The following is a 27635-nucleotide window of genomic DNA, read 5'->3' as shown; positions in this document are numbered from 1 at the left end:
TGAAACACAAAACCAGGAAGGAAGGGTGTGGACGTTCACTCGGAGTGTGGCGGGCTGAAAAGTGTTCGTTGTTTCCTGACATGAAGGTGGATTTTCCTCCGGTTCTGTACTGATCCGAGGACATGGAGACGCTGAAGCTGACGGGGTTCGTGCCGCTGCTGCTGCTGTTGGCGGCGGCGCTGAGTTTCACTCTGGCCGCAGATGAAAAGGCGTACTTCATGGCGGGCGGTAAACTGACGTTAGACCCGAGGCCTGCTCTGACTGAACCGATCGCCAACATCCTGTGGAAGTTCAAAGGTAACCTGGTGGCTGAGCTGGTGGACGTTTCGGCTCCTTTGGATGTGTACGACACATTTAAAGGCCGCACAACCGTGGACAAAAAAACTGGACGTTTGGAGATCAGCAGCATGGCTGCAGCTGACGCTGGGGTGTACATGGTGGAGATCAACAACAGGGTCCAGCCTGGAGGCTACGATGCTGAGATGATCAAAGCGGTCACTGAGCCTGAGGTGGCGTTTAAACCACTGTCATGTGCGCGCCCCATGGACACATGCACCGTGGCGTGTGATGGGGGCACCACAGATGCTGGACCCGTCACATACAGCTGGAGGATGGGAGAGGGTGAGTGGAAGGAGATGCTGAAGGAGATAGTCATCACCGCGGCTGATCACTCAGAGGTGGAGACCTTCACCTGCCGGGTTGCGAACCAGTTCACAGAGAAGGACAGTAAACCTGAACACAATCGTCTCTACCAGGAGAAAAAACCACACAACTGGACTGGAATTATCATGGGAATCTTTGGTTTCTTGGCAGCTGGAGCTGGAGCTGGAGCTGTGTTTGGGCTGTGGAAGAAAGGCTTTTTTAACAAGACTCAAAACATCACCAACCCTGATTCTGCAGCTGAAAATGGAAAGTCAACTCAACCAGGTGGCAACTCTCCTGCAGCTGAGGAAAGTCTACCGCTGAAGGCTAATACCGCTTCAACCGAACCACCTGCAGCTGAGGAAGACCCCGTTAAAGAAACTGCAAACGCCAGGGAAGCTGCATGAAGAGCATGAAGAAATCACGGAAACATGATCACATCGGTCCTCAGACTGCTCTTGCGTTTTTTATTTGCCTTCATGTTGTGTGCATCATCGCCTGTTACTTGCAGCAGAGTAATTTTCATACTGTCTTCCACAAACAAGTGGAGTTTGAAAACTGCGTGAAAGCACAAATGTGTTTGTGTGGATGAGGGTTGCAGCGGTATATCGGTTTCACAGTGTGCCTTAAATTAACACTTTGTAACACATTATGATTTCTTTTGAAAACGTGGCTAAAGAGACCAGGAGCGCCTTAGAGAGAGATGTGCCACAAATCGCAAGAAATTAGAAAAGAAATTGACCTGAAAAATTACCGCAAATTAAAAACAACAATTGTTAAATCTTTTATTAAAATCACAAAAAGATAAGGGGGAAATAATGGCCAAAATGAAAAAAAAAACAAAGAAAAATATTTTTAAAGATAACACAGAAAGTTTGCTTTAAAAATTGGTTAAATTAGTTGCCCTAAAGCCAAAATGAAAAACAATTATTTCTCCCATTGCTTATAAAATTATTTGACATGCCTCCCCCTTTTGGCACCACCCACTTCCCTCTTGTAAATAAAGAACAGTCCCTTAGTTGTATTTAAATATTCAGCTCTAATCATGTTTTGAATTTATTTATTTTTTGAATAATATATTTTTTTCACCTATTATTTAGTTATGAAAAAAATAAATCAGCGGTAATTTCTGAAAATGTTTGTTCTTTAAAATGTTGGAAAAGTCCTGGGAATGTATTCATAAAAATGTTTCCGGAGATGGTCACCTCACCGTGGAAATCTCAAACTGTTGCAACCCTGGTATGAATGTGTCAGGGTTCCCACAATCCTGGAATACCAGGAATAGTCATGGGATTTCACAATGTCATTTTCCAGGCCTTGAGAAATCATGGAATTAGTAGAAATAATTAGAAAATTTGGAAAAGTCACAGGATTTGTTGTTGCACTGCTCTTCGCATCATGAAACAAACATAACCAGCTATTTTCAGGAAATTTCGTCCATGGAAATGTGTGGGAACCCTGAGTGTGTGTGTGTGTGTGTGCGTGTGTGTGTGTGTGTGTTTGTGTTTGTGTTTATGTGTAGGTTTTTGCAAATTGGAGCTGAGCAATATGGAACAAAAGTAATTATGAGATAGAAGGGAAATTAAATGAATTCAATCTACAGCTGCCATTCAGTGTCAAATCAGCGACATTTCAGCATTCAGTGCCCCGCTCTGAAAAAGTAATGCTTACGTTTTTATTTCTGCTTAGGATTTTTTTTTTCAAGGAGGAAATTATGACTCAGCAGTGACTCCTTATAGTTTGTTCATAAAATGGTCGCTATGCCAGAATTATATATGAGGAAGTGTGTGATTTTTTTTTGTCGGGGGCTAATGAACTCAGTGAAGCAGAAGCACTTACAAAAACACGCTGAGGCTGTAAAAACCGATCTGTGGGATGCTGTCAGTGTTTTTTTTGTAGCTTTTTTTGTCTTTCCTCCATGAACAGACGAGGGAGATGAAGTGAATGTAATCATTGTAAATGTTGTGTAAACGTTGTGTAAACGTCTCATTGCACGTGCTTTTTCAACAAAAAAGTGCAGTGATGACTGATGACTTTAAGTGCATGTTCAGGGTTGACGTGGGTGCTTCATCCAAGCATTTCGACAATCTTCTGTATGTTTGCCGTAAATAATCTGGATCCATCTGCGTAAAGTTATCGGCTAATCATCTTTTGTATACACAGCTTTTTTTTCTTCATGTTTTGTATTAACTTGGCCATTACTGATATTTTTGTCCTTTTTGATGTAGTTAACTATCTTCTTGTTTGCACTTAATCACAATGTAAAAATAAGGAAAACAAGCTTTGTTGCCACTGACTTTATTTATTTTAGTTAGCATTTTCAAGGTTTGATTGACCTGTGAGTTGTGGGAGTGCCTTATAAATAAATGTGTGTAATAGAGGTAGTACGTCCCTTTTTTTTCTTCTTTATTCAACGATCATATGAGGAATACATTTAAAAACAAAAGAAGAATAAGCAGAAGAAAAGGGATACATACGTACTTAAATAAAAAGGTTTTTTTTTACAGGTTTGGTAGGTAACTTTTAGTGAATAATTTTAAATGTATTATTGCATTTTATCTTATATAATAAAAATACAACATAATATTTGTTTTGTTTAATGTATTTTTATTATATAAAACATATATTATACAAATAATTTAAAATTTAACAAATAAGTTGCAAAACAATCACATAGTGTCCGTGTGTGTGTGTGTGTGTGTGTGTGTGTGTGTGTGTGTGTTTTAACCCTATGTAGGAGAGGTGGGGGCCGTTTGCATATCTGTGCCCAGGGGCCCAGTGTCTCATAATCCGCCCCGTTTTTAAATGTCAGGAAGCAGCACAGCTACAGAACAGTCCCTAAGTAACGGCTTTGTTGTGATCTCTGCATAGCAGCAAGCTTGCTAATAAATGACGGTATCAGGGCCGGATCTAGACATTTTGGTGCCCTAAGGAGATTTTTTGGGATTGGATTGATATTACCTGTCGGACAATGAAAGCGGAGTGGACATTTGAAGACACCGGTGGAGACAACGGTGGAGAATGAGAGCTGAGCAGACACCGATGGAGACACTGGCGGGGAATGAGAGCAGAGCGGACACCAGCGGAGACACCGGTGGAAACAGAGAGCGGAGTGGACATTTGAAGACAGCGGCGGGGAATGAGAGCGGAGCGGACACCGGCGGAGAATGAGAGCGGAGCGGACACCGGCGGAGAATGAGAGCGGACACCGGCGGAGAATGAGAGCGGACACCGGCGGAGAATGCGTTCTATTGACATTCTGTCAACTACATCTCATCTGTCAGTCAAGGAAAAGTTAAAGGTTATAGCAACTGATATCATTAGTGTTTTACCACCGAGCCTACCTTGCGCACAAGATGCGCTTTTCAACATATTATGTATTTATATTATTTTCTACTAGCATTCAGTTATTTTTTTTACCCAACATCAGTCCTGATCACAAATACCAAACATTCATTAATTTTCAGAATGTAAACCTTTATATGTCAGGTTTTTGTCATGATGGCACAATCTTTAAAAAATGAAGAAATGAATGATTTTCACTATACTAGATGCTAAGTTGATGTTATTTTTTCTACCACAGCCTTGGATATGTAGATGATTATCAGCAACATTGATTTTTATACATTTTTTTATGCAGTGTCAAATGCTCCCGCACACCACCCTGCACACAAAATGTCATCTTTAAAATCAGGATACAAAAATATTATACATAAATATGATTTTCAACTTTCATTTATTTTATTTTAACCTCTTAAATGCCAGGTTTTTGTTATGATGCTACTTTATATTTTTTGATGAAAATAAAAAGAATTATTTTTTAGATACTACATGCAAAGTAGATTTGTCAATAATTTGCGGCTACGTTGACTGTGACAGTACATCTAGTGGAAATAGCACGAATTTCCTCCAAATGACACAGAGGCTGTTTAAAAAAATGCCATATGCATGAACACAGCCAAAATTATAAGAAATAAAATAAATAAATGAAGACGAAAAGCGCGTAAAATACACCAAACAGTCTCCAGGGGTTAATAACTGTCCTGGGGTCCGTTTCACAAAGCAGGTTCAACAAACTCTGAGTGTAACCCTGAAGTCTGAGTTGATCTACTCTGAGATAGGAAACTCTGAGTTTCCGGTTCCAGAAGAGCTGATTTGAGTTGGTTTAATCAACTAGTAGTTTCACCTGGAGTTAAGCGCGTGCGCCACAACTATAAAAAGCCAGCATCAATGGAGCCCCGATTCGACGAGTCACCATGGCAACGGGGAAGCGGAGCGCTGCGCTCTTCACCCACTCGAATTGGAAATTTTAATGCGCTCATATGCGGAGTTTGAACACGGTTTTAGAAATAAGTGCAACACCGCTGCAGCTGCAAAAGAGAGGGAGACGGCGTGGGAGAACATTGCTGCCCGGCTCAATGCGTAAGTTTAAATGTAGTCCTTTGCAATTACAATACTATTACAGGGGAAAACTGTTTGAATGGTAGCGTATTAATTTATTTCATTTTATCTCATTTAGGTGCAATCCCGCGGGGGAGAAGCGCACGTGGGGATGGGGATGGGGATGGGGATGTGTGTGCCATCTATGCAGCCAATCACACTGGGAAATCCTAAAAGAAATTAAAATTACTAATCCCAGTCTGAGGTTGCAGCACAATGTCATTAACGAAATATGATTCAAAATTAATTTAACAGATCTCTACATCATTCACCTGCAATCCTGTGGAACTCCTCCTTGATGGCTCTGACAGGTTTATGTTCAGGGAAAACAACAAAGTTGTGTAAAAGTCGTTTCAGGGCCAGGCACACTTTTCTGACCGCCCTGCATACAGTTGCCTTGCTTAAATGCTCTGCATCTCCGACATTATACAAGAAACTGCCATTTGCAAAGAACCGCAGCGCAACACACAATATCTGATGGGATGTGAGAGCGTGACTGCGGTTGGTAATGTTGCAAAACGGTGCCGCTCAAAAAGATAACTGTCCGGAAATGCGAGAGCATCTATCCGCGGTCTGAAAACAATCTCCCGACGAATATTTAGGCCTAATCCTCTGCGCAGTAATGCTGCTCCTTCATCCACTGGATCATTAATGATAGGGCATGCCATTTTAACAGACGGCAGAACTCCGACACTCGCCTGCTGACTGAATGAATGAATGAGGAAATCAAATAGCGTATGTGGCTGAAAGAGGGCGGAGACAGAGAGAAACTCGAGGTTCATTGAAAAAAACCTGGTCCCGACCAGGTTAGGTTCACAGAGTCTGTTACTACGGTAACTGACCGGGAGCTTCAGTTACCCCTCTCTGTGAAACAGGCTAGAGTTACACTTCTTTCTCTGGTTTGAGTTACCTCCCTTTTTGAAACGGAAAACTCTGAGTTTCCCTCATTTCAGGGTTAACAGACTCAGAGTTTTCACTAAACCTGCTTTGTGAAACGGACCTCTGGAGAATTGGTGTTATACTTTATATTTGAGGTTGCACTTGTTATTATGTCACTTGGGTAAACACAGGAGAGAAGCGAAGCCGGAAGTTAAGACGCATCACTCTCCCTCGTATTTCTTCCTCTTTGGTTGTGATGCTAACCCAGAGAGCCGCTGCCTGGCCGCCCTACCTGGGATGGATTTAGAAGAAGCTTTTCATGTTGTCGGCGAGTTTGGACCCTACCAGAAGCGGGCGGTGGCTGTCCTTGTCCTGACACAGGTTAGTAAAATTAAAAATAAGCGTTTCATACATGAGAAACAAGAGGAGTCCCTGCAACAACAGTCACAGCCGCGGAGCCGCGGGAGCGCTACGTGGCTTTCAGGCTCTGCTGGCAGGCTTTTAAGCGTTTATCTGAGGACCAACACGGTAACATTTAGCGATTTAACATTTTAAACTCTGAGCTGCCAGCACTTGATTACAATTTAGCAGTGCTCGCGCGCAGCAAGTGCTCTTTCCGGGATAGAGAACTTTTCACCAGACTTCCTTAAGAAAACGGGGAAATTAGTGTTCCGTTGTTTATCGGCCATTTTATGAATAAAATGGCCCATAAATTGGTATGTTTTACAAATTAATATGAACTACTCTTTAATTCGGCAGGCCAATCGAAGAGTTTTTTTGTATCTAACCTTCCTTATTCCAGCATTACTTATTGGCTAAAATACCAATACAGCGCCACATACCTGACTGAGCCCGCACTGTGAAACATGTCACTGTTGTTTACATGCTGGAGAAGGAAATAACAGATGAGGACATCAAACATAAGCCGAATTAATGACAAAAGCGCGCTGTTTCACTAATTATTTGAAGTAATATCCCACTTGGTCTACATGGTCTCAAATATCAAATGTATTCGCAGATGTACGTCTATGCAAATGAAGTTTGTCAAAGGACAACTTTTTGAATTTAGTTTTCAGTTTTTGGCAGATTTAGGATCCAGGGTAGAATAGCTTCGCCAAGTGTTGATTAAAAGAAATAATGCTGTTAAAAATGCAGCCAAGCCTGTGTTAAGGAGCTACCAACTCGCCTAGAAATACAAGTTAAACAAGAACGTTAACAACAACATACAAATTAAAATTAAAATCAAACAAATGCCGCCTAGAAAGACAACAAAATAATTTAAATAAACAAAGCATTAAGAGACACAGGGCAACTGCTACATCAAGAGTCATAGGTCAGGCACATCCTCAATTCAGTAACTCTATATATAGACACAATCAATTTGTGTCTATATTTGGTCCAAATCTGGTCCAAATCTCATAGTAAAAATACTTACAGGACACAGTAAAATTCTCCACTACAAGTTAAAGTCCTGCATTCAAAACTGTACTTTAATATCCAGTGTGCAGAAATGCAACATAATATAATGTTTTCTTTATTGCTTAATCAGCTTAACATAAGAGCTGTTTTGTTTTCGTTATCTTAGAGAAAGATGTTTATCACACTCGTCATGGATGCACCCTGTTCATTTCTATTAAAGCTGCTCAGTGGCCGATATGGCTAAAAATGCCAATACAGATAAGTGGCAAAATACCAAATATCACCACCAATAATCGGCCAGGACAATAATCTGTCCACCCTTAGTGTGCACAGATTTTCCGACCATGCTGATAGTTGCAGTGGCAGTGATGGTGGTGTGATTAGTGTTACGTGTGTGTGTTTCAGGTGTACATGGCCTGTCAGTCCATGCTGATTGTTCTGATTGGATTCACACCAAAGTACCGCATCGAGCAGCAGGACGCCATCCCATCCAGCCCGCAGGAGCTCCTCAAGCATGTCACCTTTACTGAGGACGTCGACTCCATCGTGACCGAGGTGAGTGAGCCAGAGTTCATATTTACCCAACACAGACCTCCGATGCAGCACGTGCACTTCTTTGCGTTATTTAAGTCCTCTGTCTCTGTGTCCTCCAGTGGTTCCTCATCAAGCAGCAGGCCTATAAGGTCAGTCTAGCCGGGTCGCTGTTCTTTGCAGGGCTTCTGGTCGGGAACGTCATCTTTGGGCCGCTCTCTGACCGGATCGGCAGGAGACCCGTCTACCTGACAGGTGAGGAAACCAGTGATTAGTCAGATTTGTCTCAGTGAAATTTAGGGCTTCCACGGTCGTGAAAAACCTGGAGAAGTCATGAAATTTCATGATAACATTTTCCAGGCCTGGGAAATTCCTGGAATAAGTGAAAATTATTAAATGTTTAGGGGAAAAGGAAAAAAGCAACTTGGTAAGACATATTCTACAAATTGCAGGATAATTTAGAAAATTGTTTGTAAAAAAAAAAAAACAAAAAAAAAAAACAAGGGGAAAATGTCCCCGGGGATCCTTAAAAAGTCTTAACAGTTAAAACAAAAAATTAAAAAGTCTTGCGTGCAAAGACATAAAATGTACTAGGTACAAGGTTCTATATTTTTTCTGACATTGCATTGTTAAATCTCAAAATAGTAGGTAACTAAAAATAAAATCACACAATATGACTAGCACTGCTGTCACACAAAAGTCATGTTTCACAGTGAAGTGAATATTTGGGCAAAAATTCTCCCTAACCCTGAGTCAATGGTGTCAGGTCTTGTTTTTATTTTTTCCTCACAGTTTTAGTTATAGTGAAATCAGTCTTAAATTTAACATTGAAAAATCCCTAACAAGTCTTAAATTCCACCTGCTGTAAGCTGTAGGAATCCTGCGTATAACCTTTTTTCTTCACCAGCATGTTGTTAACTTGTCTGTTGGGCAGGAAGTGGGCAGTGGGTTTATGAGAACTTGCTGCTGGAAACAGTGAGATGAAATCAGACGGGGAATGTTGCGTCAAACCAAAACAAAGATAAAAAGAGGCGGATAAGGTTTGCCGCCAAATCAAAAATACACATTTTTTCGACCTGTAGTACTATATTTATCAACCTAGATTGTGTTGGTATGAGCTGTGGGTGTTGGAGTTATCGGCTGTAGAAATGTTTGCCTTTTTTCCAAACTAATGGAACTAGATTTGTGCCAAAAAATACCTCTGAAAAATGTTTCTTTCATAAATTATAATCCGGTTACTCAAGATAATACACAGACCTTGTTGTGAGCAGTTTCATGTGGGAACTGTTTTTGCTACGTCTGCAAGTACGAGGAAAAATCTGTATTTTGGATTTTGGTTTGAAGTTTTCATTTTAGAAGCTCAGAAGAGCTGCGGAGTCAGAGAGAACTCTCTGTGGGTTTGTCTGCATCAGATTACACAGAGACACACTGATAAGATGAAAAAAAAGTCATGAGCATGGCTTTAAATCTCAACATTTGTCAGAGGGATATTTTTCCCTAAATTGTATTTATTTGTGTTTTCTTTCTGGTTTTGTATTAACTTGTATAAAGTTAAATAAACTCGTGTTTGAAGGCATAAAAACACCAAACTGTCTTTGAAAGTCTTTGAAACCAGGACGCTGCTCCTCCTCACTCTCCTCATCTCCGTCCCTCAGGTCTGTTTTTTGAGGTGGTCTTTGGTTACGTGACCGCCTTGGCCCCCAGCTATGAGGTCTTCGCCTTGTCTCGTTTCCTGGTGGGGCTGATGAACGGCGGCATCAACGTCGCCTGCTTTGTTCTCACTCAGGAGTACGTGGGCAAATCCTACTGGGCCATGACCGGTACAAAAACACTGAATCACATTATGTTCACATACGTTATATTATGTTGTGTTTCTGCTGCCAGTTAAGTTGATTAATAGTGTTGGATATTTGTCGGGTGATATAGCGAATGTTTCCTGGTTATACCCTCTGAAATGAGAGAATTTACTGTTTTTCTGCTTTGATATAATTTTAATCTAAATATAGAGTTAAGTGATATAATATAGAATAGTACCAAACTGGATTTTGGAAGGACATAGATGTACTGTAGGCTTTGTCTTGAAAAGGTCATGTAGCTGTATCAGGATTAAAGTGATCGCTCCAAATTAGGGATGATAACAATAAATCGATGATCAATTGATCAGTCCTTAAGAATTTAATCAAATCTTTTACATTTTTTCTGATTTTAATTTGAAAAACGGAAATGATTATACAAACAAGCAGACAGAGGACATATTTACTGACAATGAAATACATAAAACAAAAGATATTCAAAAAGGAGTGAGAAGAAACATAAACTTACTTCATTCCACCCTTCTCCATAAATCATTGAATTTTACTTAACAACGTTCTTAGTAATTTAGAAAAAATCATGAAAAAAATGATCAATGGATAAACTATGTGTTTATGATTTTTAGCCTGCGCTGATTTTTCACTGTTGGACTCTTTTTTTATTTCAGGGACGTTAGCCAATATGAGTTTTGCGGTCGGCATCGCCCTGTTTGGAGCTCTGGGCTACTTCGTCCGGCCGTGGAGGAGCCTCGCCACGGTGGCCAACTCGTCCGGTGTCCTCTTCTTCCTGCTGTCTGCGTGAGTGCAAACCTCAGAGAGACGAGTCGCTGCCTGCATCCACATAAAACCAAAACACATAAAATATACACATGTGGTTTTTAAAAGCATCCTCTCATTTGACGACTAAAACAAACAGAACAAATGAGATGGATTAAATGTTAAGTTAAAGATATAATAGTTTGATGCATTGCAGGAAGACTGTTTGAAGACTGTAACATGTTACAAACTTACCAAAGGTTTTGTATTTGTTAACCCATCGTGTGGGTCGGGGGTCCACTCTGAATGGACTGCAAGTGACTCGAGAACATGTCACGTTTGTAGAAAACACACTTTATTTTAAACTTAATTTCCAGCACAGAGCTTGTGTCTCAGGAAAAAGGAAAAAGCTTGGTAAAAACTATATTTTTTGCTAATTATAATAATTACATATTTTAAGATTTTATTTAAAATTATAATTTTTAAGATACAATTTTTAAGTCATTTCCTTTTTTCCACTGTTTATTTCTTAATCTTTTTTCTTTTCTTTAAAGTAATTATCAGGTATTTTCCTTGTACTTTAAAAAAAATAATTTTTTTTTTACTAATTTCTTGCTAATTTTTTTAAGCAATTTCTTCTTTTGTTGCTCATTGGCGTCTTCCCATGTTTTTGAAAGAAGTCAAACAGATTTGCTCAGGGTCCAAGCGGTTAAACAACATAAACAAATAAATGTAAAACCACAATCTACTGTTGTGATTATGTAAACATAATACAAAACCTTTGTAATCTTTTTCAAAATTAATATCCAGAGAAACACATTTGTACCAATACAATGATTTCTCCTCTCCTCCAGAACTCTGCCAGAGTCTCCTCGTTGGCTTTATTCTCAGGGTCAGACGGAGCGAGCTGAAGAGGTAACAGATATTATTAACTGATATATTAACTGCCATGTCTTGGTGGGTTTAGTGTTTATAAAACTGTTGCAGCACTGCGGTTTTTCATAGATTTAATCTCAGAAAAAAGCAGCATAAAGCTTGAATCATTATACCCGGAGGCGCTTTTCTTTTTTTTTAATCTCCACATCCTCTTACAACGAAATGAATCTGGGCAGAAAAGTCAGAAAATGTCTCTTTTTCTTGAATATTTTCCTTGACCTCAGTGTGAAACATGAACTCTGGAAAGATGGGATTTAGAAATTAGAAGAAGTTTGACTCAAACAAATATGCAAAGATAGTATGCCAGGTAGGGATGAAAGGGTTTCCAGTTTGACAGTAAACTGTGGTTAATTCCCCAACGGTTAATTATTATTTAGAAATGTTATTATCATTTATATCATCATTGATCATTAATATAGTGTTTGATTTCTGTGCTTTAAAAAAACTCAGGTAAATCAACTTAAGTTTAGTCTCCCAGATGCAGGCGCAGCATGTAAAACAGGTTTGTTTTGCTATTTCCATTTTTACAATGTGGACATGCAGCATGCAAACCCTCGTCCTCTACAGGGACACTCGTCCTCTACAGGGACACAGTCAGCTGAGCAAACATTTAAAAGAAAGGCTATCTTAAATGACACATGTTTCCAAAAGGTGTTAGCTTTTTTATTTATTTTAACATTGTCCAAAGAAAAAGTGCTGCAGATTTTATTTGTGGTTTTTAATATAAAGCTTGACAAACTGATTGCCATGTGTGCATCAGTACTTTTTTTTTTAGCTCAGTTTGAGTTTTGTATCATTTTTGAAATATTGTCAGATATTGTTTGTCTGGTGTTTTTAGGTTCTGCGCTACATGGCGCTGAGAAACGGCAACGCTGTCAACCACCTGATGTTGCAACGTGTCGGTGCTGCTAAAGCCCGTAACCATGACAACAGGGGTACGGGTGTCCTGCAGTTAGTGATCCATCCAGTCCTCCGTCTGAGGACAATGGTGCTCATGTTTGTCTGGTGAGTGCACTAAACTAAACTAAAAAAAGGTGTCTGACACAAATGACGTTGCTTTTTGCAGACGATTATTTGTGGCTACCAACTGCAGTGAAACACATGATTTGCATCTAGTGATAAGGCCTGTCCCACAGCGTTGTGTGTACCAATAACAAAAACATTGCTTGCAATAGTCCACCTTCCACCTTCTCCTCCCCTGTCTTTATATTTTCTCTGTCACATACGCAGCAGTCAGCTCATTACTTACCTGCTGTATATAAATGTGATTGATTACTATTACAACACTCGCATGTTCATAACTGAAAACATTTTCTCTGTCACCACCATCTGTTTCACACCTTTTAACTCAACTTTTATTTATGTTTGGTCGTCTGTTCAGTTAGCTGTCTCAGTGAGCTCCTTTTTTTCTTTTGCCTTGTAGAGTAAAACAATTTAGTCTGATAGTTCTCTAGATATTTCCTCACTTCAAAGAGCTGTAACATTTTTTGCAGCACAGTTTACTGTAAACATCCTCCTCTGCAGGAAAAGAAGGAGCAGGATGAGCTTCTGAAAACGGAATAAAAAACAAGATAAATGTCAAAGTGCGGCTGAGTGTGCTGCAGATCAAAGTTATTACCAATTACCAAATATAAACACTGTAGATGCAATTTTTTAATTACATTTAAACGTGTTTCTGTGTTCATTATCATTGCCACTTACCGTGTGTTGTTTTTATGATTATTTTTCAGGTACGCGTGTAGTCTTGTGTACTATGGTCTGACTCTGGGGGCCAGTGACACGTCTGGTAGCCGTTATGTTAACGTAGCCATGTACGGCCTGGTGGAGCTGCCCGCCTACCCGCTCTGCATATACTTCATCAACAAACACTGGTAAGACACACACACACACACACACACAGACACACACACACACACACACACACAGACACATGATAACACACACTGTTTAGCTCAGTGACAACCCAGTGTGACCTGTTACACCTGCAGCTCACACCTCAATGTTTGGTCATCATGTCTGGAGATGCTTGTATGAAAAGTATTAAAACCTCTTGTCTGCAGTTATATGAGGTCTAACTGTGTGATTTGTTAACTTTCTGCAGTTATTCTTATTTCTCGCTGCCATGCAGTTTTGTTTTGTGCCGTATTTTTATGTACGGGAGAATATGCTCTTATTGTTATAAAAATCCTTACAAATGAATAAATGGCTCAGCAGAAATGGCAGAAAAGTTCATTTTGAGTTGTTTTTGCCTGAATGCACATAGAGCCCAGAGACAAAAACAGGACCAAAAATGGGAGGAGGTCTGCCTGTCGGGTGTGTCACCAGTTTTGTGAAATATTTTGTCCTAAAACATACAGTCCAGAGGAATTAATGGACTTCTGGCTGACTTTCATACGTACAGAGCTATGTGGAAATGAGGCGTTAATCTGCTGGATTGTATGTATGTTGATATTTTCATAAACTGTCCTCAACTTTCTTTCTTTGGCTTAAAAAATGTTACAAGCATGACCCAGATAACGTGAGGTGTCGTGGTTAGAGCATGCTGTAAGAAGTTGTGCGTCTTGTTGTTCAGGGCTGGGAGGAGGAAAAGCATGTCCAGCTTCCTGTGTCTGGCCGGCTCCGCGTGTCTCTTCACCATGTTCGTCCCTGAAAACACAGGTGAGGCGGTGACGCTCGCTCATACAGAGAAATTTACATCTAAGCACAACTGCTGCGAGCTTAAATGTGAGTGAGACAAACCAAACATGTCATCACCAGTCAAACATGTCCAGTAATTCAAACCAGTTGTTCTGGGAGGAGTTGTTCTCAAGTTGCAAAACTGCAGTGTAAACCAGATATCAACAAATCGACAGTTTCACCACCAAATAAAAGAGAGTTGAGGCTTTTTACTTCCTCATCAGTTCATAAAGATTTTAAAGGCATTTTAAAACAGTAAGGCTTTGATCTCGTGACTGTTTTATTTGTGTTTGCAGGGACGCTGCTGAGCGTTACGTCGTTGGCACTTCTGGGAAAACTGATGGTCAGTGCAGCGTTCAACATCGCCTACGTTTACACCTCTGAACTCTACCCGACTGTTATCAGGTCAACTAACCATGCACAGTCTGCATGTTGAATTATTCACTCATATCGCATCACCTGAAGTTGACCTAATGTGCTATTTTTTGACGTTTTTTTTCCAGGAACGCTGGTTTGGGAGTTTGTTCCATGTCGTGCAGAGTTGGAGGGATTCTTGCACCGTTTGTTCCCTCCATGGTGAGAATGTGTTTGTTTGTAGCTCACATATGTTCTCTTGACAAAACATAAGCCAGCCGGAAAGCACTTCATCTCAGTTTCTATGACTGAACTTAATTTAACATTGCTGAAGACAGCAGCTGCTGGTTTTCTGCTACGTCGATCAGATAGTTAGTGTTACTGTCTAACTTTAGCATTCAAAAGAATTTGTTCAGATTCACTAAAGTCACACATTAACACATACTCACTGATCGAGGCAGCTGCATAGACCAGTAGCTTCTGTGTTTGTGTGCTAAAACTATAGTTTCTCTCTGTTGTCAGCAGTGTGGAGGCTCTGACGAGCATAGATGGGGAACTGAAGCTGTTAATGGCTTTTCTATCTTAACAGACTGATTAGGTCATGGTTAAGTAGTTTAAATACTCTTAATATAAAATATTATCAATATAAGTCTTAAACTTAAATTGTTTTTTTGTTTTTGCCTGATTGTTTAAGGTGGCTAAAGTTTGTTTTGCTGCTGCTTCTATCCACAACAGTTCATTTCTTAGTTTCTGTTGTGATTCTCCTGCTGCTTCCTGGAAATGGGTGTGCAAACTGACATCTACGGTTACTAATGCACTGACTCGTATGAATAAGTACTTCATACAGTCCCACTTAAAAAAATCCCCAAACTATCCCCTCAAATATAATAAACGTGCATCAGTCAACAAAGGAAGCAGGTACGTGGCCATCACGTCATGTTTACAGTACGTGGTTGTGCTGAACTGCTTTTAAAAATGACTTTGACGTATAAAGCTTTTTATAAAAAGCATAATGTCAGATTCACATTAGAGCTGACTTTGCAACAGAAGACATGGTGAAATGGAAAGAGCATGAAAAACCTCCCTCTGAAAGAGTTGATCTGAACTCTATGTTCACCTCAGTTAACCCATGCAGGCTGTGAAGTTTAGTGACACCCAGTGGTGATTTAGGTGACATCACCAAGATGAAGCAACTCAACCACAGGTTCAGTTTTAGCCAGAACATCCGCAAACAGATGTGCGACTTGTTTCAGACAACTTATATTTAAAGTGATGAGAAACTCAAACCTGCTGTTAACCCAATGATGGAGCAACAGATTCTTTTATGAATTATGTCAAAAAAATAAACAGACATGGAAAAACTAAATATATATTCAGATCACAATTAATCAGTTATTTTGTTTTTCTGATGTCATTGTGTTTATTGTAGCGGGCTCTCCACACCTCCATGCCCTTCACTGTGTTCTGTCTGAGCGGTCTGTCTGCAGGCTGCCTCGGCCTCCTGCTGCCTGAAACCCTCAACAAACCCGCAGCCGAAACTCTGGAGGAGCTCAGCAGCCCGACACACAGCCGAGTGCTGGAGAACAAGGTGACACGACACTGCACAGATCCCAGAGTCCTGGTATACACTGTGTGATAAGGCCATTTAATTGGACATTGGACACTGAAAATCCATTTACTGACAGAAGTATGTCCAACTCCACCATAGCAGGTGGAGCTATGCCCTCTAGTTAGTTGCCATAAACCTGTATTATATATACAGTGTTCTGGAAATTTGTTGTTAAATATAACACTGAGCCAGCTGATGTCTTTCTGATAGTTGGATTCAAGCGTTTGCAAACGGACCCCTGCTCTCTCCAGCATGAGACGACGCAAAAAGGGGTCCAGAGCAGAGGAGATGCAGCAAGAAAATGCAGTGAATTATCTTGAAGACAAACAATGATATGGTTTATCACACAGCATACGTCATCGTGCACTGTACAGAGAGAACAAAAGATTAACCCACAGTGGTTCGTCACAAAACACTAACAACGTGATCAAACAGAGAGTGCTACTCATGATGACATGATTAAGAGAGAGAGCTGATGATGAGAAATGGGAACTCCCATTACAACAGTCTATGACGCAGAATGAATCACATAACTGTCATAACTGTTTATTTACAGTAAACTTAGTATTTTCACCACCTTACCTTGCTGTAAAAAAAGCCCTCACTGACAGAGATTGAAGCCGTTATATTAAAAACACCAGACTCCATGAAAAAGTCATTTTACTCCAAGAAACACTGATGATATTGATTTTTTTTTTAGGTGGCTTAAATATGTTTTGCTGTGGCCCCGTACACAGCTGTACGTGACTTAGCTTCCATGCTGGTGTTGTGTGACCGGGGTGTGACTTTTTTTTTTTTTTATATGAAATAGATATAGACCTTTTCAAGCTTTATGTCCCTCACTGAAGCCAAAATCAAAAGTCCCTCCTCAGTGCTTATCTGTTTTTTCAAACTGCCTGACCTGTTTTGCAGCACCCTTCCCCCTCACAAGTAATGAACAGTCCCTATCCATAAACACCCAGGGAGGCCGGCGCAGCAACTAGGAGCACACGCAGATCCCAAAGTCCAGATAAAGTCCAACTGAGGTGTCTACATGGGAAAATAGTTTGACTTCCAAACAAATCCTCTAGATGTCAGATTCGAAAAGCTCAGTTTTAGTCGGACTTACATAATAACTCGACTTTTTCTAACATCAAGTAAACGTCCTGATTGTCTTACTTGTCTTTTTTTCCCCCTCCAGCCTCTTTTATATGAAGATGACAAAGCAAACCCCAAATGAAGCCAGCGGCCTCAGTCTTCATCACCGGAGCAGCTCGGAGCAGGGACGCAGATTGTCCTCACCTCATTCCTTAATGCAGAACTACTGCCTCAAAAAACGGTGAACTGTCCCTTTAAATGAACTTAAAGGTCACTGTGTTTACGTCTGTGAACTATGACATTTCAAAGGGGGCGGGGACGTAGATGCCGTCAGGAGGAGGGCGTTACAGACTAACTCGACTGTTCCTCTTGGGTGTAATTTTACAGAAAAGCCGGACAGTCGACCTGCTGCCTTTTATTTAGTTTCCTGAATATTGTCACAGTTTTTGTGCCTTATTTGGAGGAAGAAAGCTGAGAGAGGGAGAGCGAGCAAAGATATGACGGGACGGACATGAGCGACATTCCAGAGATGTGGCGAAGTTTGAAAATCAAACTTGCTTTGAGCCACAGACTTTCCAAAACAGAGTAATCTGACATTTCAGTGCCGCGGGACACACACCACTCATACTCATATTTTCTCAAAATACAGTCAATTCTGATTTTTGGGGCCAAGAAATGATCTTGATGCTAACCCATGAGATGTTTTTCTCGTGTCACTGGAGGTTCGCTCAGTCCTGTACACATGCTGAAGTTTTAGCATACAGTTGCTAAAAGTACACTAATTTTAGTAGTTCTGTTGGTAGCATCCACAACTTTTGACAAAGTTGGCAATCATCTTTTCAATAACAGCCTGACGGTCAGTCATGAACTAAAGGTCGGAGGTTTCTTGTGGGGAAATCATTATTATTGTGTAGATCAGATATTTTTCTGACTGCATTAAGCTGTTTACAGGTGGACCAAAACAATTCAATTCAGATTTACATTTATTTAATTATTTATTTGTTTTCTTCTGTCATGTATGGAGGGATTCAAGGGCAGAGACTAAATATTTAAATAATTATGATATAATTAAATAATTAAATAAATTAATTAATATATAACCCAATTATACAATGCTTGAATAAACAAAAAATGATATAATTAAATGCTCAATAAACATAGAATTATGTTATTAAAATGCTTAAATGAAGAATAAATAAATAATTATGTAATTTGGTAAATTAATCAATGAATAAATGAATCACATGTTATGTATTATATTATTATAAAATGCTTAAATAAATACACTATATTATTTAATGTTTGATAAATATATAATTATACCATCAAATAAATAAATGTGTTATTTGATGCTTGTCACCATCAATATATAAATCCAAAATTATTTAATAACATTTTATATTAATTCAATTATTTAGGATTTTTATTTTATATTTTTTATGGTTTTATATATTTAGTTTCAGCCCTTAAAATGGTCAATAATTCTCAAGGTCTGTGTGTCTGTTTCTGTGTTTCAGATGTAGTCTTTGCTTCCCAACAAATCTGTAATCCATAAAAAGACAGAAACACATTGATATAAAAGAGGAAAAAAATTACGCACAGTGTCAGCAACAAAGCAAGAGGCGTTCGTAACTGTGGGATGAAAAATAGAAATCTATCATCAAAAAAAAAAAAAACATCACTTTGGAGCAAAAACTTAAAAACTTCTTCTGTGTGTGTGAATTTAATTATTTCATCACTGCCGTCTGTGCCTTTAACTCTGAAGATTTCAGATGTGAAACGTTGAAAATAAATATTATGTAACATAGTTTTGAGATGTAAATAGAGACGTTAAGATATTAGCTACCTGAGATGTTTTATATGACATCATTTTGTATTGTGTAAACAATCATACTATTGCAGTGTGTGCTATGTAGACAATGTCTGTGGGTCCTTATAATTTTAAATGATCTATTTATGATGAAGTAAACGCTTGAATAATTCAGCTATTAGACGTGTCATTTCGTTCACGCAGATGATGCTCAGGTGAATGTAGAACATACTGTTGTTTTTACTGCGTACAGTTTAACCCTTAGAGACTGGTGCATTTTACGAACTTTTCATTCTTTACTTTTTGGTAATTTGGCTGTGTTCATGCATATGGCAAAAATTTTGTCAAGACTGTATTTTTGTTTAAACTTTGAATTTCCAGCTCAGCTCCTATAATTAAGTCTAAAATACACGGTGTTGACAAAATTGTTACATTTCAACTATTAAGTGCATAAAAAACTCCATTTAAACCCAACTGAAAACCAATTAAAGCATAAAAACATGCATTGTATTATTTCCGGGTGTCATTCTGGCCTTTTGCCTTCATTTTTACTATTTTCCACCTGATAATGTAATTTTTGACATATTTGGCATATAGAGAAAATACATGCTATTTCCACTGGTTGTACTGTAACAATCAATGTTGCTGCAAATCATTGACATCTCAGGCTGTGATAATAGAAATAAAAACAAGGAGAAAATCTACTCAGCATGTAGTATACTGAAAATAATTCATATTTTTTTAAAATGTGTTTTTACATCTTAAAACACAGTGGCATCATGACAAATACCTGGTATTTAAAGGGTTAAAATGCTGAAAATTAATATATTAATATATATTGACATTTTATATTTATGATTAGGACTGATGTTGGTTAAAAAAATAATTTAATGAAAGTAGAAAATCATATTAATGTATAATAATTTTTATAGCCTGATAATAATAATTAAAAATAATAATGTAAAATGTAAGTAATTTAAGGTACTTATACTTGAGTATTTTCATCTTGTACCACTTAATACTTTCTACTACATCTCACAGGGAAATATTGTACTTATTTATCCGACTCAGGCCGTAACAGTTTCTGCAGACAGAAGGAGGAAGAACACAAGTAATCTGTTTTAGGGAAGTCTAAATAAAGATTTAATCTCAAACTTTTATTGAAATATTCAACTCTCATACTTCTCCCAGCAGTGACAGAAAAAGCAATTTTAACTGAGTTCAAACTTTAAACAATACAAGCACTCATACCGAAGTACACCTTGCTGAACTGCAAATAGACATAAAATTAATACAAAAGGGGGCAAAACAACCACAGACAGACACAAAATGACCTAAAGAAGACACAAATCACACACAAAAAGAGGCTAAAACATCACAAGGTCTATTTTTTCTCACCCTGTTGGAGAGATGGTGGGGCCTTTTGCATGTCTGTGCCCAGGGCCCCACTATCTTACAATCCACACCTGATTTAGTTTCACTTTGAGTTAAATAAGTCATATGCTACAAAGTGTATAAGTTACTTTGTACTTTACCAAACAATTGAACTTTGCAGCCTAAATTATCATCACGCTGAGGAACATAAAACAGGAAGTGGTCTAATGTGGCCTCTGAACAAAGAAGAGGCTGATCTGAAAACAGATATCCTCTTAGTTGTGTAGCCCTTCGATCAGAAGACATGCAGACGTTTACAGGATTTTTGCTGCTGTTGGTGGGGCTGAATTTCACTCTGGCCGCAGATGAAAAGGCGTATTTCATGGCGGGTGGTAAACTGAGGTTAGACCCGAGGCCTGCTCCGACTGAACCGATCGCCAACATCCTGTGGAAGTTCAAAGGTAACCTGGTGGCTGAGCTGGTGGACGTTTCGGCCGCTTTGCATGTGTACAACAAATTTAAAGGCCGCACAACCGTGCACAAAAAAACTGGACGTTTGGAGATCAGCAGCATGACTGCAGCTGACGCTGGGGTGTACACGGTGGAGATCAACAACAGGGTCCAGCCTGGAGGCTACGATGCTGAGATGATCAAAGCGGTCACTGAGCCTGAGGTGGCGTTTAAACCACTGTCATGTGCGCCCCCCATGGAGAAATGCACCGTGGCGTGTGATGGGGGCACCACGGATGCTGGACCCGTCACATACAGCTGGAGGATGGGAGAGGGTGAGTGGACGGAGATGCAGAAGGAGATAGTCATCACCGAGGCTGATCACTCAGAGGTGGAGACCTTCACCTGCCGGGTTGCGAACCAGTTCACAGAGAAAGAAAGTAAACCTGAACACAATCCACTCTTCCAAAGAAAACCTCTAAACTCTGACCTCTGGATTAAAGTTTTAGGAGCTGTCATGAAATCCTTGGCAATCTTGACCCTCTTAGGGACTGTTGGCTACTTCATGTGGTGGAAACGAAAGGCACTCAGGAAGCTGATCTGTCCATGTGGGAGCATGAAAGGTGATGATAATGCAGATTAAAGTGGACCGTCAACGTTATTTTTCTGATGAAAATGAACCCTTTGAAACATGGGTTGATATCATTTTTTTGTGCTGATATCTTTTGTGCTTTTCTTTTGAAAAGATGGAAAAAAGTCCTGCAAGTTGCAAAAAAAAAAAAAAAATGTAAAAGGTGAAAGTTGAAATATCCTGAAGAATAGAGAAAGGGGAAAAAAAGGCTTGAAAAATGTTTGAAAAATGAATTATTCTAATTATATATGTATGATTGTTAATTTGAGCTTTTTTTTCAGGTCACATACTTTTAAATTAAATTAAATTAAAATAAATTCTGTTTTGTTTTATTTTATTTTACTTTTCTGTTTGCTAATTTCCAGGAAACTTTATTGTTACTTATAACTTTATTGTAACTTACTAATTTCATGCTATTTTTTTGGATGATTTCTTATTATGTTGTTCAATGCCTTTTTCTTATGTTCTAGAGAGAAATCGGACCAATTTGCTCAGGTTTTAAAGGGTTAAAGCAAGTCAGCAACCATAGAAAGAGAATATGATGTGTTTGCAGTTAAATATGAAATGAAAATATAAAATATGAAAATTTTTATTGCTTTAAAATAGCTTTGCATAATATTGTCTTCAGTGCTTTATTAACAGTCTGACTTTGACTTTTGTTCCCAGTTTACACTGATGAGAACTGTGACCAACTGTATCCCAAAGCCATGTACGGGAAAATACTGCCATGACTGCAACTGTATTGACATGTTGTTATTGAGATATGTGGAGACTAATAGTTTTACTTGGAGAAGTATAACAGGGCTCCTCCTGTGTGTCTGTATAAAGCTTATCAATAAAGAGCAGCTGCATGAAGACTGTTGGCAGAAAGAGACAGAGACAACTGCTGATTTTTATTTTGGAGTCTGCAACTTTTATTTTCATTATTGATGAATTTTTTCAGTGAATCGTTTGGTCTATAAAATGTCAATAATCTAATGGCATAATAATAGTAAAAAGTAACAAGGCACATTGAGTACTTTTACTTTTATTTACTTTTTAAAAAAAAACATCTATGCATTGATTTCATAGAGCAGTATAAGAAAATAAAAAACACCAACAGGAAATGCACTAACAAGCAACAACAGCAAACAACAACAACAACAACAACAACAAAGAACTGCAAAAGCAGAAAAAGACAAATCACACTGAAAATACTAAACGAAACATTTTACTTTTTTTGTATTTCCATCTTTACTGAGCAACAGTTTTGTGTGAAAGGAAATAAAAGCCTGTCTAACACAGACACCTGTCTCAAATATAAGCCTGGGCTAATAATTGAAGTTTTATGATATTCATTTATTTCTTTATTTTTTATTTCTTTATTATATTTATAGCATTAAAACAATACTCACCATATTACCAACACATCACAAACTATAAATAAGCCACCAACAGATGCCACAAAATTAGTTAAAAAGGCAACAAGCAAACAAAAAACAGATAAGACAAAACAAATATATATTTTAAATATCTATTTATCTATTATATATTTTTATTTCTTCATTATATCTATAGCATTAAAACAATACTATGCTATCTATCTATCTATTAGATTTTTAATTTTTTAAATTTTTTTTTCTATTTATAGCATTACCAACACATCACAAACTATCAATGTGCTACAAACAGATGCCTCAAAACAAGTAAACAAATAAAAGAAAAGACAAAATAAAACGGGTTTATGTATGTATGTATGTATGCATGTATGTGTGTATGTATGTATGTGTGTATGTATGTGTGTGTGTATGCGTGTATGCGTGTATGCGTGTATGCGTGCATGCGTGCATGCGTGTATGTGTGTATGTGTGTATGTATGTTTGTATGTATGTATGTTTGTATGTATGTATGTATGTATGTATGTATGCATGTGTGTATGTGTGTATGTATGTTTGTATGTATGTATGTATGTATGTGTGTATGTATGTATTTATTTAAATATTGAAGTATTTGTGGGGTTAACGGGGTCAGGGATGCCTGGTGCAGTTCCTCGGTGTGACCACCAGGCTTCGCTGTAAAACTGTCAGCGAATCAAAACTCAGCGATTTGATTTGGGGGGAGGGAGGGGGTGACGTCATTGTTGGGGTATTTTCAAGATGGCGCTGCAGCCAGCTCAAACGTTGAGGGGATTTAATTAATCTTTCTGCCCGGCGGCGACATCAACTTCACGAGAAACGCGGAGCAAACATCGGTATTTTTCAGACGCCAAAAAGGACGATGCCACAGCCGGTGAGTGTCAGGTAACGCCGAAGGCTAAAATGGTAGCCCCTTCCTCCAAGAACAACAAAACCTGCTGCTGCTGTTGCTGCTGCGGAGCCGGGCCGACCGGGCAGGAGGACGCGTTGCAGGATTTTATGCCCGCGGCCGAGGCTCGCTCGACGGACTGAGCGGTTATGGAAACGACGGAGGAGAACGGAGGGTCGTTAGCCGTCGACTTGAATGAAAACGAACAAGGAGGAGGAGGAGGTCACAAATCTTACATCGCTCTCAAAGACCCCAGCGCGGCGCTGCTAGCCGGTGTCAGCGGGGGTCAGGAAGCTGGGAAGGGTCATATTTACGTGACCGGTAACGGGAGGAATGTAAACAGAGACGCCTCGGTGCAGCCGCCTCCACACAACCGGGAGATCATGTTGGATTTGGTGGCGGCGGAGGAGTACCTCCCCGGGCAGATGACCGGCAGCTGTGTGATTTCGGGGGGTTGCGGCGACCACGGCGGCCTGAACGGATTTACTGAGTCATTCGGTCAGGAGGAGCTTTTTTAAAAATTTATTTATTTATTTATTTATTTTTCAAAATTATGTTCTACTCTCTCTTGTTTTATTTTGAATTATTTTTATTTATTTGTTATTGATTTCTATTGTGTATTTTTTAGAAATATAAACACAGCTAATATTTCCAAATACAATGCCGGGCTATTAATTTAAGTTTTACAGTATTTATTTATTTTATTTTTTATTTCTTTATAATATTTATATCATTAAAACAATACCCACAGTATTCACCATATTACCTACACAGCACAAGCCACCAACAGATGCCACAAAATGAGTTAAAAAAACAACATCCAAACAAAAAACAAAAGTAGCTTTTTGTTTATTTATTTTCCAAAATTTTATTCTTCTCTATTTTATTTTAGTTTGAATTATTATTATTATTATTTTTAAATTAAATGTTGTATTTATTTTTTTAAATATAAATACAGCTAATATTTCCAATTTTTACATACTTTACATTGACATATTCTCATCTGCTGAGTTCAATTTTTGGCAAACAAAAAGGTCCCACTCCCTGAACATAAAGTCCCACCATTTTAGGACATAAGGAATAATTAGCATAGGTAAATATTTTAAACTATGTCACCAAATTATTTTCAAGTGTTTCCTTATAATAATAATAGTATTAATAATAATGTTTATTATTATCTTTTAAAAAACAACCTTTTGGGTATTTTTCTTGCAATTTCTTGTCATTTATTCCGTCGCTGGTCATTGCCTTCTTACCATGTTTTAAAGGAAATCAGGCCAATTTGCTCAGATGTCAAAGCATTTAAATGTTTGGCTTTTATCTGTATTGAACTATTTATACACTGTATGTGTACTTTTACTCAAGTAAAAGCAGTGTTGTAAAGTTACAAAGTAATACCACTTTGCAACATAAAGCACTACAATCTTATGGGCAAAATGAATGTTAAAAGAAAGAAAGGACACTATCTATCTATCTATCTATCTATCTATCTATCTATCTATCTATCTATCTAATCTTATCTGTCTCTTTATGAGGATACAAACAAAGAATACAGAGAACCTGTAAATTGCATTAAAACACCAAAAAAGTCTTGGCAAAATGGCTTCTTCAGACTGAAGTCAATATTTAGTGTGAAACATGAAATACAACCATAACAAAAGGAAGCACGAACAGTAAGTATTGAGCTTTGGACATGTCTTGGCTGTAACCTTAAATCTCGTATTGTGTACCCAAGAGACTCCAAGACAAAAGTGGAAAAGGAGGTTAGACTTAATACTTGAAACTTCAGCCTGTTGAAGTTCTTTTATTCTGAAATATTTGTGATTTTTGGATGTATTTTAGTAAAGAGACTACTAAAAAATAAATGTCTATTATCATTACAGTCTTGCTTACATAACAAAGTTTCAGGGGGCCTCGGGCTTTTGCACAGTTCTGCAGTTATGATATTGTTGACCAGAAATTTAATGTTTTTATTCTTTAGGTCACGAGGAGCAAATGTTGGTGAAAGGAGGAGAAGGAGGAGGCATTGCAGGAACCACTGCCGCTTCCTGTCCAGCTGTGCTCGGGGGTCGGGTTTCAGGGGAGATGCGGCAGCACCCTGCAGGCGAGAGCGAAGGGGAAACCCCGGATTCTGACGACGTAACTCCGGGAGAAGAGGCCAGAAGAGGCCTGGACAGGCTGCCATGCGCGGGGAAGCACCAGAGGAACTGCGCCTGCATCACCGCGGCCCTCCAGTGTCCAGATGTAAACATGCCCAACGGGGATGTTGACAGCTGTCCCGGAGCAGATCTAGCTTACTATAAACAGACAGGCGTGTTTTCCAGTCCATTGCTTCTTGGCCAGAATCTCGGTTTGTGCGACGTGAACTGTGAGGAAAAGAAAGTTGCCAATGGTGGTTTGCACATCGTCACCACCAAGGGAGAAACATGTGACTGGCCTGACTCAGACCATTCCCCCGAAAACAGTCATTTTGACCAGGAAAACGGAGAGTTGGGCCAAAGCGACTGCCCCGGAGCATTGGTGTCCCAGTGTTTGGGGGAGACTGCGCCAGCCGCAGCAGGACTCCCTCCCTTCCTTGACTCCTCCAAGGACTCCCCCAACCTGGGATCAAGTGCCAAACTCCCCTCGCCCTGCCTCTCCAACGTGAACGGTGACAGTCCGCTTTCTGAGCCCAACATCAGGGAGGACGAGGAGGATTTCAGTGACCTCAGTTTGCCCGTCAGGCCACAGAGTTTGAGGACTAACCTCAACCTTGCGGTGTCCCTCAGCTGTGATGCCACCCCGTTATCACCCGACGAGGATGGGGGCTTTTATTTTGGAGACGAGGGCTACGAGGAGGACTTTAGGAACGTTTTGGAAGTGGGTCGCAGGCAGAGCGCCCCAGACAAGCTGCCAGACCTGAGCGAACAAGCAGACAACCCGGACTCCAAGCTGATGCCAAAGAGGTTCGGCATCGCTGATTTCTTCACCAGGTAAAATGAACGATACACACACACATACACACACACACACACACACACACACACACAGACACACACAGACACACACACACACACTGTCAACACACCATCAAATGATGTGGTTATAAAGCCCCAGTTACGACTGCATGCTAACCACACAACCACTAATTTAACCTAAACGCACTCTCAGTACCTGATTTTATTTACCCTATAGGACAGATACTCATACATACGGCCCAAGGGCCAAATCTGGCCCCCAATAGGATGCCTTCGCCCCCCCCCAGCCATTTTTCTATTTCACAGTAACAATAAAATGACTCACACTTGAAATTGTTTTCGTACTTTCAGTATACATAAAGTGCCAGAGTGCATAAAACAGCATCAAAATAGAGCTTTTTTATCAAAAAAGTGCCAGTGGAGGATCCCCCGCACCGCTGATAGAGGTCCTAGCTGTCCCTAATGTCCTAAAATCCTAAAAACATCCTAAAATCCTTAGAAACATCCTAAAATCCAAGAAACGTCCTTAAATCCTAGACACATCTTAAAATCCTGGAGATGTCCCAAAATCCTTGAAATGTCCTGAAATCCTTGAAACATCCTTAAATCCTAGAAACATTCTGTAATCCTAGAGATGTCTTAAAATCCTAGAAACATGTATGTGGCTGCTGCGACTGGCCCCTGGCTTCCTGTCATTTTGGAAAAGTGGCCCCAATGCAAAGCAAGTTGAGTAAAGAAAAGTGATGTTGTTCCAGGTTTCAAAGGGTTAGCTTTTTAGGGAGTCCAGTACTTGTTTATCTTCTGTCTTAAAATATGCACCACCTGCTTGCACGCCACACACCAGAGCTGCAAGTCCCCATTAATTTTCATCATCATTAAAACAGTGAAATTAGCAAATTATAGACCAGTGCCAGCGTGGAGAGCTCAAATAGCTCACTTACTTTCATCTGTTAAAATCCCAATTGGCTTTATTAAATCAGTCTGATCGGAGGCCAAAAAT

At 39.3% G+C, this 27635-nt stretch overlaps 4 protein-coding genes across 4 annotated transcripts in view; all 4 read left to right on the top strand.

Annotated features, from left to right (window-relative positions):
* On the top strand, window positions 1-3022 carry LOC121954759 (uncharacterized). The gene has a single exon (XM_088086705.1). It carries the CDS (start codon window positions 123-125, stop codon window positions 1047-1049), a length of 927 nt encoding a protein of 308 aa, XP_087942831.1. The 5' UTR covers window positions 1-122; the 3' UTR covers window positions 1050-3022.
* Window positions 3023-5940: 2918 nt separating this feature from the next.
* Window positions 5941-19443, top strand: slc22a15 (solute carrier family 22 member 15). The gene is made up of 13 exons (XM_042502194.2): window positions 5941-6342; window positions 7786-7935; window positions 8034-8166; window positions 9567-9731; window positions 10391-10520; window positions 11333-11393; window positions 12253-12419; window positions 13145-13285; window positions 13987-14072; window positions 14387-14495; window positions 14594-14666; window positions 15874-16032; window positions 17234-19443. Exons 1-13 carry the CDS (start codon window positions 6259-6261, stop codon window positions 17270-17272), a joined length of 1497 nt encoding a protein of 498 aa, XP_042358128.2. The 5' UTR covers window positions 5941-6258; the 3' UTR covers window positions 17273-19443.
* Window positions 19444-19898: 455 nt separating this feature from the next.
* On the top strand, window positions 19899-22288 carry LOC121955047 (uncharacterized). Its single transcript, XM_042502843.2, has one exon. It carries the CDS (start codon window positions 20619-20621, stop codon window positions 21405-21407), a length of 789 nt encoding a protein of 262 aa, XP_042358777.2. The 5' UTR covers window positions 19899-20618; the 3' UTR covers window positions 21408-22288.
* A 1203-nt stretch (window positions 22289-23491) lies between these two features.
* Window positions 23492-27635, top strand: part of tbc1d12a (TBC1 domain family, member 12a) — a 34259-nt gene continuing 30115 nt past the window's right edge. The window contains exons 1-2 of the mRNA XM_088086483.1: window positions 23492-24176; window positions 25660-26650. Of these exons, the coding sequence (XP_087942609.1) occupies window positions 23828-24176; window positions 25660-26650 (1340 nt within the window). The 5' untranslated portion in view covers window positions 23492-23827. The remainder of the gene's footprint in view (window positions 24177-25659; window positions 26651-27635) is intronic.

Source organism: Plectropomus leopardus, chromosome 13 (genome assembly GCF_026936395.1).
Source record: "Plectropomus leopardus strain MGB_pleo_1.0 chromosome 13, ASM2693639v1, whole genome shotgun sequence".
NCBI lineage: Eukaryota > Metazoa > Chordata > Actinopteri > Perciformes > Serranidae > Plectropomus > Plectropomus leopardus.
This window is presented reverse-complemented; position numbering and strand designations above follow the sequence as displayed.

Coding starts and splice junctions, on each gene's coding strand:
- LOC121954759 (XM_088086705.1), top strand. CDS start 123: ATGGAGACGCTGAAGCTGACGGGGTTCGTGCCGCTGCTGCTGCTGTTG.
- LOC121955047 (XM_042502843.2), top strand. CDS start 20,619: ATGCAGACGTTTACAGGATTTTTGCTGCTGTTGGTGGGGCTGAATTTC.
- slc22a15 (XM_042502194.2), top strand. CDS start 6,259: ATGGATTTAGAAGAAGCTTTTCATGTTGTCGGCGAGTTTGGACCCTAC. Junction 13,286..13,986: donor TACTTCATCAACAAACACTG/GTAAGACACACA, acceptor CTTGTTGTTCAG/GGCTGGGAGGAGGAAAAGCA. Junction 14,496..14,593: donor CTCTACCCGACTGTTATCAG/GTCAACTAACCA, acceptor TTTTTTTTCCAG/GAACGCTGGTTTGGGAGTTT.